Source organism: Buteo buteo, chromosome 21 (genome assembly GCF_964188355.1).
Source record: "Buteo buteo chromosome 21, bButBut1.hap1.1, whole genome shotgun sequence".
NCBI classification, from domain to species: Eukaryota; Metazoa; Chordata; class Aves; order Accipitriformes; family Accipitridae; genus Buteo; species Buteo buteo.
In genome coordinates, this window is record NC_134191.1 from 24,526,384 (window position 1) to 24,539,314 (window position 12,931).

At 44.9% G+C, this 12,931-nt stretch overlaps 1 protein-coding gene across 3 annotated transcripts in view; it reads left to right on the plus strand.

Moving 5' to 3' along the window:
• FBLN2 (fibulin 2) overlaps positions 1-12,931 on the plus strand; it is a 118,058-nt gene that overhangs the window by 33,172 nt on the left and 71,955 nt on the right. For all 3 annotated transcript variants that reach the window (XM_075052570.1, XM_075052568.1, XM_075052569.1), the window contains exon 2: positions 3,933-5,395. In XM_075052570.1, coding sequence (XP_074908671.1) covers positions 4,015-5,395 — 1,381 coding nt within the window. In that variant the 5' untranslated portion in view covers positions 3,933-4,014. The remainder of the gene's footprint in view (positions 1-3,932; positions 5,396-12,931) is intronic.

Genomic DNA, 12,931 nt, shown 5'->3' on the forward strand with positions numbered 1-12,931 from the left:
CTTTGCGTTGCCTTTCCTAGGAATCATTTTTAAAGAAGGAATTGAGGAATAAGGAACTCCTTTGTGGTCTGACCATCCTCTCTTTACTGCTGATTTACCTCCCAGGTAAATCTGTTCTGTTGACTTTAAGGGACTTAGTCCCAGTCCAGAGCATTGGCCCTCCCTTGCGTGGGCACTCATGCTTTCTCAGGACGCACTGTGTGCACAGGACCAGCAACAGCTACTTTAATAGTGGCCCAGTACAACTCCACTAAAGCCAACAGGGTTAGCACTTGAACCAAAGGAGATCAGGATATGCAGCACAGCAGGTTAGGAAACCGCACAAAGGACATAAATTGAAGTCTTCTGGGTCATGAAGCAATGCATGAGGACTGGGGTGTCACTTGGGTTATCTTGCTGTAGAGCTCTGTAAAGCTTTCAACAGAGACTATGAAAGACCTTTATTTTAGGTGTGCAGGGCTTAATTTGTTGTGACATCTCGCCCAGTTGAGCAGCGAAAGTCAATGACATTGATAACAGTGGGTGAAGGACAGAATTGAGACTAAAAAGACCTGATTGTCATTTAGGTGAAGCCCTTGCGTATTGTCCCAGTTGTGTAAAAGGACATTAAAGCATGAAAATAGTTAATGGAAACAAATTATTGCAGTAATATCTACTGATATGAAACTCCCCTATCCTCCAGAGATAGCGCATTTTTTACCCTCTTGGTATAGACACCTTTATTTCACAGCTCCAGCTTTTGATGCCATTACCAAGTAATTAGCTGCTGTCTCTAGAGCATCGTTTCAGCAGTGGGGAAGGGCAGAGATCCAGAGGCAGTTGCACATCAGCTGCGTGGGCTGGCAAGAGCACACACACTCTGTTTGGAGGGATGCGTTTTCTCAGTAGGGCTCAATAGTCATGTCTGCGCGCTTCACTCAAAGCTGTTTTTCTCTGTGCCTGAAGTAGAGACTGTTTCTTTGATATGCAAGTTTGGGGGGGGGGGGGGATGGGTGGGAGCGACGGGTGTGGGGAACAGATGGAGAAAGCACAGGGAAAATGCAAGGGTTTCAAGGAATAGAAAGAGATACTTTTGTTGGAATTGTTACACCAGAAACAAGCAGCCTCTGATGAAGGAAAGTGAGCCTGAGGATAGGGAAGGTTGTGGTGTTATCGACAGAAAAAGGGTTTATAAGGGTTTCAGCTTTATCAGTTCGAGGTTGGTAGCTTGAAAAACCAAATGTTGAGGGATGTGGAAGTGATCAAAAGAGAAAGGTTACAGAAGGACTGAATAAGGCATTGAGCAGAAAGCGTGAGAGGTGGGGAGCAGGGACAGGGCTTGCTGTGGGAGAGGGGCCACGAGCTCTCCGAACCTCTCCATGGGGGAGAGGCAAGGTAGCAAGGAGAGCAACAGAGGAAAAACTGGAGGTGACCTGGACAAGCAAACAAACCCTTGGACCGAAAGTGGGTGCAGATGAGGAGGGGAGGAGGTAACTGTACAGGGGAGGGCAGTCAGGGAGCTCCTTTCACAAAAACAGGACTGTCCCATGATAAACCCTCAGCTGTGCTTGAACTTCTAGGCATGCTAGATGTCAATTGTGGCTGGCTTTCTGCTGCTTGCTTCAGGAGACGAGGTAATTTGGGGGTTTCCTGTTGGGCGTTCAAGTTCATGCCCGAGAAGTGAGTGCTTGTTTTGGGGAGACCTGAACGTATGAGCAGGGCAGGCAAACACCGTTCACAGGGGTGTCCTGCTCCCATTGTCACATTGACCTGACGGGCTGTGCTGCACCAGGACAGCAGTAGTTGACTGTGAGCAGTTGCCATTTGGATATAAAGTGGGTGATGTGCACAAGCTTGCCCTTTATGTGACCCACAGGAGCTGATTACCAAGGCAATGCTGTGCCCTGCCTTTGTGCACTCAGAGGCTGGCCGAACCTGGGGCTGTGACACCCAAATGGCCCACATCGGGGTCCTGGGGCTTTCTGAGCCTGGGAAGCACTGATGCAGGAGAGGGAGGCGCGGGCCAGGGCAGAGCTGAGCTCAGCGGCCGCCAGCAGTGCTCTGGCAAGCACCGAGTTTGACCAAGGGGCTTACGTGCACTCAAGCATTAAAGCCAGGAGGTACCAATGGGAGGGGATGGTGACAAAATCCTGCTGTGGGACCCTCACAGAAGCAGCTTCTGTAAGCTTTAATTGTCCTTCCATTCATTATTTCCCACCTAAACCTATGTAATAATTACAGATTTGGATTACCTGGAAAAGCTGCTGAAAGTAGGATGAATTATTAATTCACAGGCTGGATTCTGAAGAATTAATTTCAGCACCACATATTGAAAATTCTCCTTCATACAAAATACCGTAGTTTTGAGAGCAGCTCTGAAAAAGTGAGAATCTTCCAAGCCATTATTATACTTTCTGACAATTATATTTTTCCTTCAATCAGTATCTTTTAGCACACTCAACTAATACACTCAAATTAGTAGTAGAAAAACCTACATTTGTAAGAATTATATCTCTGTACAATGTACTGAAGTAATTCAAATTCCAGGGCAGAACTGTGGAAATTCTTAGCACAGTTTGTCCATATCTTATCAGAACAGGCACGCTTTTCCCACAGCCTGGCTGCTTTCCAGCAGTGCCGAAGCAGACTTGTTGGAAGCCCAGTTTGAATGGGAGAAGTAATCTTTCTGAATGGATTTTTTGGCAGGATTCCTGTTGCGTGTGTGGTTTATTGTTCTTGGTGATGTGACTACATTTTGCCCCATAGATAAATGTTTTAGTGTCTTTATTTTTTGATGATGGGAGGGGTTCTGGAAAAATAATCAGATCACTAATTCTATAAAATTCTATAGGCAGACTTTTTTCTGTTTTAACTACTTTTCCATGTTAATTGTGTAGGTTTTTGAGCATGCTTTTGATATAAAGGACAACAGCTGATTTACTTTAACTCCTAAACTTTCTATGGTCAAAGGGTTTAGTAATTAAAAATCAAACAACTTTATTTTCCTCAACGCATTTTAACAAAGTGTTATTATGCCAATTCATTTTTTTATATATAAATTTATTTATTCTGTTCATAGTGTAGTAATTCACTATAAAGTATTTACTGGTGGTGTCGAAAATAAAAGAAGTGGTTGCCAATGGTGGCATATCTTCAGTTGGTATAAACATCCACTACATTTACAGTTGTAACTCTAGTGAAGTCACTCTAGTGAAGTCAGTCGATCCCTCTGTGTGCTACAGGCCTGCTGTGGAGCTGTGCCAACTTCTGTGAGCTAAGGATCCGGCCTCTAATATGTATTACAGGATAGCTAATATGATGTTTAACCACACAGGAACCACAATATACAAAGAAGTTCTATTTTAGCACCGCTGGGGCAAAAAAATCACTGTTAATGCTGAAGACTGAAGGGCAAAAGATTGCTAAGTGGGGGAAGAAAGCAATAAAAACCCTCCTCTTATTTTGAGTTAACATGTGTACAGACAAATTCTCACATCTCAAGGCTAAGTTTTGTCTAAGAAAGATCTTTAAGATTTGGGTCTTTGTAATTGAAACATAAAGAATAATTATCTTAAATGTACATCTGCAGAGGAAGAACTGTGTATTTACTTATTATCTGCCAAAAAATCTTTCTCTTTTTAGCTAGAAAGATTAACAAAAAGGCGTTGAAGTATAAAGGCCTTCTTTTTCTTGAAATATATATACATTTGTGAACAGATTCAAAAGAGAACAGTCACAACCTTTTTTTCTTTCTCTTTCTTTCTTTTTCAAAATGGGGGTGGGGGGAAGCATGCAACTCCAAACTTAGTGCCTACAATAGTTGGAAGACATTATGATTAATTTCGTGCTTAGGTTTCCAGATGTTGGATTTTGTCCCAACTTTTAAAGACCTCTAATGTTTAACAGGATATGTGCTGAGTATAGTCTAACAGAGTTTTCTTTCATAACTCTAGGATCTATGAGAAAAGGTAACTCGGGAAAACACTGCAGATTTGGAGCTGAATCTACAGCCTTCTAGGAGAAAAAAACCATCAAATGTGCAAGTTTGGACCGGAGCTATATTTGTTTGGGAAGACTATGGATAGGTACCAGAGCTGGCAGCAGAGCTGTTTGAATGCCATCCTCCTTGTGCTGCTCTGGACTGGCTTTTCCTGTGCACAGAGGGACTGCACGGGCGCAGAGTGCCAGCCCCTGGACAACTGCATCGAGGACGTGCTGGAGCCTGGCGAGTGCTGCGCCACATGTCTGCAGCACGGCTGCACGTGTGAAGGCTACCAGTACTACGACTGTGTCAACGTGGGCTTTATCAACGGCAAAGTACCTGAAGGGCAGTCTTACTTCGTGGACTTTGGAAGCACTGAGTGCTCGTGCCCCAAGGGAGGAGGCAAGATCAGCTGCCAGTTCATGCTGTGCCCAGAGCTGCCCCCAAACTGCATTGATGCGGTGGTGCCAGCTGACGGGTGTCCTCAGTGTGGGAGGATAGGTTGCCTCCACGAGGGCCAGAAGTATGTAGCAGGGCACACCTTCCACATGCCCCCCTGCAAGGTTTGCCATTGCCCCAACGCTGGTGGTGAGCTGATGTGCTACCAGCTTCCAGACTGTAACACGTTCGCCTTAAACACTGCAAGTCCAATAGATGCTGAAGATAGCGAGCCGGAGAGGCACTACGACGATCCGTACAGCTACGACCAGGAGGCACCAGAAGGAGACAACACCCAGGTGGAGTCTCCAAAAAAATACAGGAGTTACTCGTCCCACCTAGAGCAAGAGAGCATCAGCCAAGAGCAAAGCGAGGATTATGACTACCTCCCAGCCAGCATTGCTCCTTCAGCTTTGGCTCCGGCTGATCCATACACCGAGGAAATGGCTGCGCCACTCACCACACCGGTGCCTAAGGTCCCTGCTGAAGTTCGCAGTGCCACAGAAAGAAGTGAGCGAAAGAGGGTGCCCCGCACCACTGCAGCATCCCTCCAGCAAACGACGCATAAAGAAGCACCGGTAACCACCAGGGCTCCTCCAGAGCATAAAACAGCCACCACTGAGACACCCAAGCACCTGGAGGAATTAGAGAGGAGACCAAAGGGAAAGCAAGGGGACAAAGAGAGGCATGAGCAAGAAAGAGCCCCACACTCTAAAATGAAGAAGAATGCCAGAAAAGAAGACCCAGGGAACAGCATGCATCTAGGCTTGAAAGAGGTGAATTTAACAGAGCCAAGTTGGTCAAAAGCTTCCCATGAAACGGATGAGGGAAATGCTTTCCCCAAGGTAAAGTTCAGTGCAACAACCTCTCCTCCTGTTGCTCTAAAGGAACACCATAGTCAGTCATCCCAAAAGCAGTCACAGACGCTTTATCGTTATCATCCTGAGGAAGATGGGGACCCCAACTCTATTCACGCTAACCCCAGATTACCAGAAGGTAAGAACTACTTCTAGTGTAGATGTCTAGAGACATTTATTCATAATAACATTGGTGCGTATCCACTGTTCTTTTCTTCTTATTGCTCCATATGGGCATGAAATCAAGCAAACCTCCAGTTACCTTCTTTCATCTCTCTCAGAAGATAGTTTGTGTTTCATTTGACATAATAGATAACATTTCACTATTGCCTACCTTGCTTTGATTTTGCAGACTTTGGATGGTGTTTTCTGGTATTTTAACTTTATTTCAGGTGATGATTTGTTAAACTCTGACCTTTTCCTTCTATTACTTGCTTTTAATTTCTAATGTGATGTTAGAGAAACATCTTACTCTGCACAAAAGGATTTAATTAGTTATCTGCTTGGATCATCCAGTTACCAACTGAATGTAATCACGTTTATAGCTTTTGTCTTTTGATGGGGAGGAAGTGAAACAGTTGTGCTTCTACTACGAAAATATTTACAGCACTTGTTGTAATATTTATCCTATGGTTGGAAGGCTGTCTAAGCTCGTTAGTACAAGAACTTGCTAGATACACTCAAATAACCCTGAGGACTAGTAGGGAGAAAAAGGACTGTCTCTTGCTTTGTGTTTTTTGGGGGCTGGAAGTTTATAGTGTTTATGATCAACTGTGGCAAGTGTACATATTTCCTCTCTGCCTCTGGATTCCTCTTGACATCTGCAGTGAATGTTGATTATATGCTTTATGCAATGCTCATTACTGTAATGAATGCAAACTTCATCACTATAAATTAGCACATACACAGCTCATATTTCCAATTCATTTTTCATCAAATCAAGAGTAATATCTCCCTTTTCAAGATGTGGCACAAAATGTTCTCATGAGCCTCAGATGTATAATACTTGCAGTCTGAGTGGAGAATACTGATTACTCCCTAGACAGTGATATTTCTTCCTGGGTTATCTAGGTAGCCCTTAAACATCTCGAGCTGCCTAGTTCATCTACTCAGGAAGTTTAAGGGAGATAGGAGGAGAGCAGATTTGGAGCTGAGACTCTAGGTCCCAACACAAACAGCACCTCATGACTGCTTACCAAACAAAAGGTGTACGAGGTCCATGAATGGAGATGGTAGGCGTTTTCTTTTTCTTTCACTTCCACTTATGTTTTTATTGTAAATGTTGACCTCCCAGTTAGTGGTAGCAGCTATAATCTCAGTCAGATCTTAACTTCTTGATTTCACCAAAAGAATGCTCTAGAAATCAGTCTTACCTGAAGAACCTCAGTGCATTGTAGGAGTACACCGGGCAGCAGTGTTTGAATACAATGTCTTGAAATGGGAAAACTTTAGCTGAGCACACTTACCATCCAGACGGATGCCATTAGGAAGTGTAGACTTTCAAAAGGATTTAATAGATTGTTAATGTGCTCCAAGCCTTACCTCCATCCTACCTTCTCTTCATGGATGCCTGTTGTATTTTACTTCTAGCTCCTTTTGTTATGTGAAAGATGAATCAAACAGGGGTGACTGGTTGATTATCCCAGGGGAGTAGTGTACTGATTCCAGCCTTCCAGTTTGTGTGACCTGAATAAGAGGTAAGACCTGAATCCGTAAGACCTTTATCTGCTTTGTGCAAATGCAAGCGGCAAAAACATCTGCCTACATGGTGCACGGAGTTCATCTGCAGTCAGATTTTACACTGCATAGTATTACCATGCAGCTTAAGCACAAAGCTCTTCCTTTATATTTGTTGCAACTTACCACAAAATCTGATATGAGCTGTGCATCAAGGCTGTGCACAATACATGGGTCTGAGTTAGGACTAATAAGCAATAACCTGTTTTCTGATGTAACTTAAAAACAATCTATTTAAAATTAAGTTGCCTTCTTTTTTTTTCTCTCAAAAAGAAAAGATGGGTGGACCATCCTGAAATTTTCAATGAGAGGGTTTAAGAAAGCCTATTGGGGTGAAAGTGTTTAGCAGCAGAGCTACCTATTACATTTTAGAGTCTCCTTGGGTGATTTCCAGTCTGTGATTCCTGGGAACTGCTTGGCTGAGATAGGTCTAGTTGGGGTCTGGGTTAAGTTGGGAAGCCTGTTGGATAGGAGCAAAATTTCATGGATGTCATGTCAGGCGTGAATTGTCTAGCCTACAGAAGCAGGCTTGGAAATCACTGGATGCTATTTTTGCCTTAGCTAAGCTACATAGTTATCTCTCTATATAAAATTTCCTTTAAATATTGTAGAAGTAGAAATGAAAATAAACAGCCTTTGGGAGCACAGCACTCTCTGTTTGGCTGTAGACAACACAGCTCTGAGGCTGCTGGTTCTCCGTTTGGCCCATGGAGTTGCTGTGCGTCCTGGGAGTGAGCTCTGGTGCCATGGCACCACGTGCATCACCCCACAGCCTCTGGCAAGTGGGGCCTGGCCAGGCAACCTATCCGCTCCACCATTCCCATTAGGAATAGTTGGTGGAAGCAGATCCATACAGGCTGTAAGGGAACTACAGAACCTTCTCCAAAAATGAGGAATCTCCCTTGATGCAGCTAGTGCCAGCACTCATGCCTAGGGACTGCTGTATTTTCACTTGTTTTGTTGCTTTAATTGATGCTGTTGTGACTCATGTGAGGAGATCCGTATGTTTCAAGTAATAAAACACATACATCTTCTGTCTCTTTGGTGACTCCTGAGCCAGTGATAGAGGGTGAGTGAAGATATTAGTCAGACTTGAAAGAAAAATTAATTTTGCCTTCAGATATAGAATGAAAACATAAATTTCGTGCATGTATTTCTAACTAGAAAATGGCATAGTCTACCAGAATTGCCAAATAACTTATTTTCTCCCCTCAAGAATCAGCAGCATGATGTAAACCGCATCAATCCCCTAATTTTTAAGACCTGTGAGGCCGTTTCGCTGTTTCCCAACGAGGCTGCTGCTCTGGCAGCAGGGGGATGCCGCGCCTCTGGGTCCAGTCGGGCATTTCCTCGGAGGTGGCACATGGACGTCCCAAGAGAGGGTTTAGGTCCTGTCCAGCTCTTTGGGGTGTGACGTGGGCCAGGCCTCAGGCAGGCACAGAGTCGCTCCTGTCCCAAAACAAGTAGGTGCTCCCAGGCCACCGGCCTCCCCCTGCCCTGCCCGGGGGCTCCCAGAAAGAGCGAGTGCGGATTTTGTTTGCCCAGCTCTCAGCAGGGTGCTGTGGGGTGCAGAGGCCGCTGCCTGCAGCTCGGGGAGGGCGTTTTGGCCTCTGTGGGTGCTGCGTGATTGCAGAGGGTCGCAGCGTGCGGGGAAGATGTTTGCAGCTCGAGGGGCTGGCAGTGGCCCTGGCTTTCCAGCAGCGGCTGCCTCGGAGAGGGGAGCTGGGTTAGCATATTGCTTGGGGTTTTTGCACTTAATTGAATTTTCCTGTTTTTCTCATCAGTCTGTGTATGGGGATGGATTTTCTTTATGTTGGGTTTTTCCTTTTTTGAGATCATCAGTATGGTTGGTTATTAACGTTTCACCTTAATTGTTTTTTTTGTGGAAACATACATTTATTTAGGTTCCCAAGTCACTGGGAGTTACATTTTTGTGACTGTAGGGAGATTCTAGATATTTTTTTTAGTCTTTCTTTTTCTCCAGAGTTTAGAAAAGTATAGGAGGCTTCACAGAAACATTTGCTGCCACTGAAAATTCAGCCCGAGTTAGATGGCTATTGCATTTGTTCTTCCTATTAGCTGTATCCTGGCACCAGAACTCAGCTGTGGTTGGATCCCTGATGCCTTTGGTTAAAAACTTGGCTTCATTACTTATATTTTATGTATCTCACTTTGGTTTTATATGTAGCTGAATTTTCATCTCCCAAATCTCTGATGGCTCATATGTAATCTAATAGTGGAAAAAACATGGAGTACTTTGGTGCTTGGAAAGGTTAATTTTGTGCTTTGATTCTCCTTCTCCTTTTGTGCTTCGCTTTTCATCCATATTTCAGTACAACTCTGTGAGGCTGGTACGTGCTGCTTCCATTCTCGGTGAGAAGGGAAGCCTGGGGGCTTGGTCCCCAGGAGAGGTGCCATCCCCAGCGAGGCTGCCCTGGGGTATGTGCTGAGCTCTGCCCGTCTTGGGGACAGAAATAACTCTGCATCTAAAAACCTGCTGTTGTTAGACACAAGCACAAACAACAAGATGTAATACTGCACTGTATTTCACATCAGCCAGCTGAGATGATCTACTTAGCATCTTCACTCATGGACTCCAGTGAACTGTTTGAAACAAATTGCCATTTGTTTGGGGAATTTTTTTCCACTCTCCTTTTTTGGCTGCTCTGAGCTTTCCTGAACCAGCCGTTTTGCTGATTATCTGGGTGCTGTGTGAGGCCAGGCCCTCACTGGTGGCTCTCTGAGGCAGCAGCAGTGCTCGTGGCCCCCAGGGAGGATGCAGGTGCCGCTGCCATCACAGAAATGGGCCCTGTTGCAAACCCACCGCTGAAATGGTGACTTTGAGGAGCTGGTTTGTCCATTTGAAAGGTGGAAAGCACAGCACCAGCTCTGCAGGGCTGCGCGAGCCCAGTGGATGCTTTCCTGCCTCTGACAGGGGCAGCTGCTGCTCCTCAGGGGTTTCCACCACCCTGTGCTCCGTGCTGGCCCGTAGCCCTCCCTGCTGTGGAAACATTTGTCTTTACTCGGTGTGCGAGTGCCCTTGTCATAGATCCTGAATATAGACTAAAGAGCAACTTTCTTCAGCAACATACAGACCAATTGAAGTTTCTGTGGCAAATACTAATTACACCATTCCTAAAGGAACTGTAAGTGTAAAGTAGAGGCAATTACTCAGCTGAGAAAGTGTAAATTAAGTACTTTCACCAAGGGAAGGGATGAGATTGATGGAGACTATTCTTTTTATACAGTCTCTTTCCAAACATTGATCTTATCCTGTCACTTACTGCAAGAGCAGCAAACAGAGGGAGTTTTAATTTCTGTACTTCCTATTTCCTCATCCTAAAAATGCCCTGAACAGGGGAGGGTTGAATAAAACACCTTTAAAGATCTTACTGTCAAGTTTTATTATGATTTTTCCACTTTTTTCCATTTCCCTATGCTCTGCCAGTAGAGTGCTGTTTCTTGGATAAATGTAACTCAGGTAGCAAACAGCCTCATTGTGAATGTTTTATGATTTGCATTCTGGTTTTGGCAGGCTGAATAGCAATTTGCATCTAGCTGGAGCCATTGTGTTTCAGAATGGAGGTATTTTTCCACTTTAAAAAACTCACCAGTTGTGGATGAGTTTATCGTGGTCGTTTTTAGAGATAAGGATAATTGCCGTCCAGCTGAAGTAAATTGCACCAAGTAAATATTTGTGAGCCGAGATCAGTGGATGTGAGAACGGCATTTATTGCATGTGAATAATGATCAGGTAGGAAGTACTGGGATGGTCTTGTGTAACTTCTAAGGATATAGTTGAGATTTCAACCAACCCATCTACTGCACCTTTGCTGATATTGAGGCTCATGAAGAAAGATGACCTTGAATTTCTGAACTGAGGACAAACAGGAAACGAGATCCATAAAGCAGACCAGCAGTGAGGGTTTCCACGGCATTCCCTGAGCACACCAACCTGTTGTACCTCCTACTGCCACCATAAAATGCACTGGAGGTGGGAGAATGCTATGGATGGTGCTTCAGAAACACAAACTCTATTTGCGATTATTTTGTATTTTTTGGTATCAGCTGAAGTGTTCTTTCACATTTACTTGAATTACCTCAGGCTTAATCCTATGTTGTCTACTTCATCTCAGTTCTCTCTGCAACAGGATGAAATCAGCTCTGAGCCCTCAAACTAGGATACCTGAGGAATAAAAATAAACCTCAGGAGAAGACGGTACAGGGAGAAAAAGCCTCTGGGCCACAAGTGTGAATCGGCATGAATTACGATCCCAGGGGACAGTGTTCAGTTGTCTCTTTTGTAGTTAAAGTTCTGAGATAGTAAGATTATAGAGGAAGATAGCGTGAATAGGTATAAGGCAGGCTGAGATACTTATAGAAAGAGGAATACTAAAATACTATAAAATTAAGAAGTGTTTTAAGAGAGAACCGCAAAATAGATCTATCTGTTCTGCCAAAAATGGCATTCGTACCTTATAGGGTAGCTGGATGCTTGTTTAGGAAGAAAAAGAAAAAATGCAACCTTTTCCTAATTAAAAAATACCATGTGTGGGGCTGATCCTCTTAGGGATAGTGCACAACCTCTTCCGAGACCCCTTCCCTTGCTCACCTCAATGCTGTGGCCCCAGTGCCCACGGCCAGGGGCTGCCACCCCCTCCTCGTCCAGCTCCACTGGCCCAGCCAGTGGAGAAGCCGTGAGCAGCTCATGCAGCCACCTTCCTCGGACCGGCTGGCAGATTTGGGCTGCTGGGCCACTGCCAGCCAGCCCTGCTGACAGTGGACCTGTCATTTCAAGTTTGTGCCTGAACGGAGTGCTGCAGGATGAAGCGTGGCAAGGTCTGCCTCCCTGCACGCAAGGTTTGGAAGGAAACCTGCCTGAAGTGCAGTAGTCGCCACAATCGTGTTTCCCTGTCTTTTGTCTTCCTTCCAATATCTAAAAGCGTAAGTAGGGGCTGAGGTTGGACAGCGAGATGAAGGGAACTGCTTGTGCTGGGATGGGCCCTCTTGGCACTTTCTGTTTTAACAAGATCAGTAATTTCAAGTGTGTGTGTGCTAAACACTGCTTGTGGCATGAAATTGTGAGCAAAGGGTGCAAGGAAAAACAAAGCCTGCCTCAACGACATGGAGGAGTGCATTCAGACTAATTGTTTGCAGACTCTGAAGTAAACAGTAGCCAAAAGTATCAAATCTCCAAGCACCGGACTGCCAGATGTGGCTAGGCTTTCTGTTTCCAAAGCTCTTGCTTTCAGTGGATGCAGCATTAGGCCTGAATCAAGTGCTTTGAATAGTCCCACTTGAGGAATTTGAGCCCAGATCAGGAGGGCTGATCTAGCCTGCTAGCCTAGGCACGTAGGCAGCAGCTGAATTTTGAGTATCCAGACTTGCCCTACCCAGGAGCATACTTTTGGGGTCAGTGTTGATGGTACGGTGTCTAGATGATCTCTCTGGACATGTTGCTGCATGACTGCTGCTTGCCTGTTTGTGTTTTGGGAACTGCTATGGGTCAGACCACTGCTGCTGGTTTTCCAACTGGCCGGGCTTGTGTGCCTCTGAAAGCTGCGGGCTCTGAATATGGAGCATTATGCTTTCTTTGCAAGAATCCCCCTGGTGAGCCTAAGCCCTCCTCACTGCAGACCTTCTTCCATTCATCATGTGCATCTCCTTGCTTAAAATGGAGATATTCATTGAAGGTCATGAGCTCCTGGTTAGCAATACTTTTGTGTCAGGCTTTTATGGTGCTCCTTTGGTCCTTAACTCTTGCAGAGTGTTTTAAGTGGTAGGTATATATTGAACGAGGAGCTCATGATCTTTAGTTAGAGGAAATAGTTTAGAAGATCCTTGCTTAAAGATGTGAAGATCTGTGAATTGGTGCAAGCACAAGCATGGTGTGCAGAATGCCAAGTTTCAGCGCCACGTGTCACTAAAAACTGCCTGC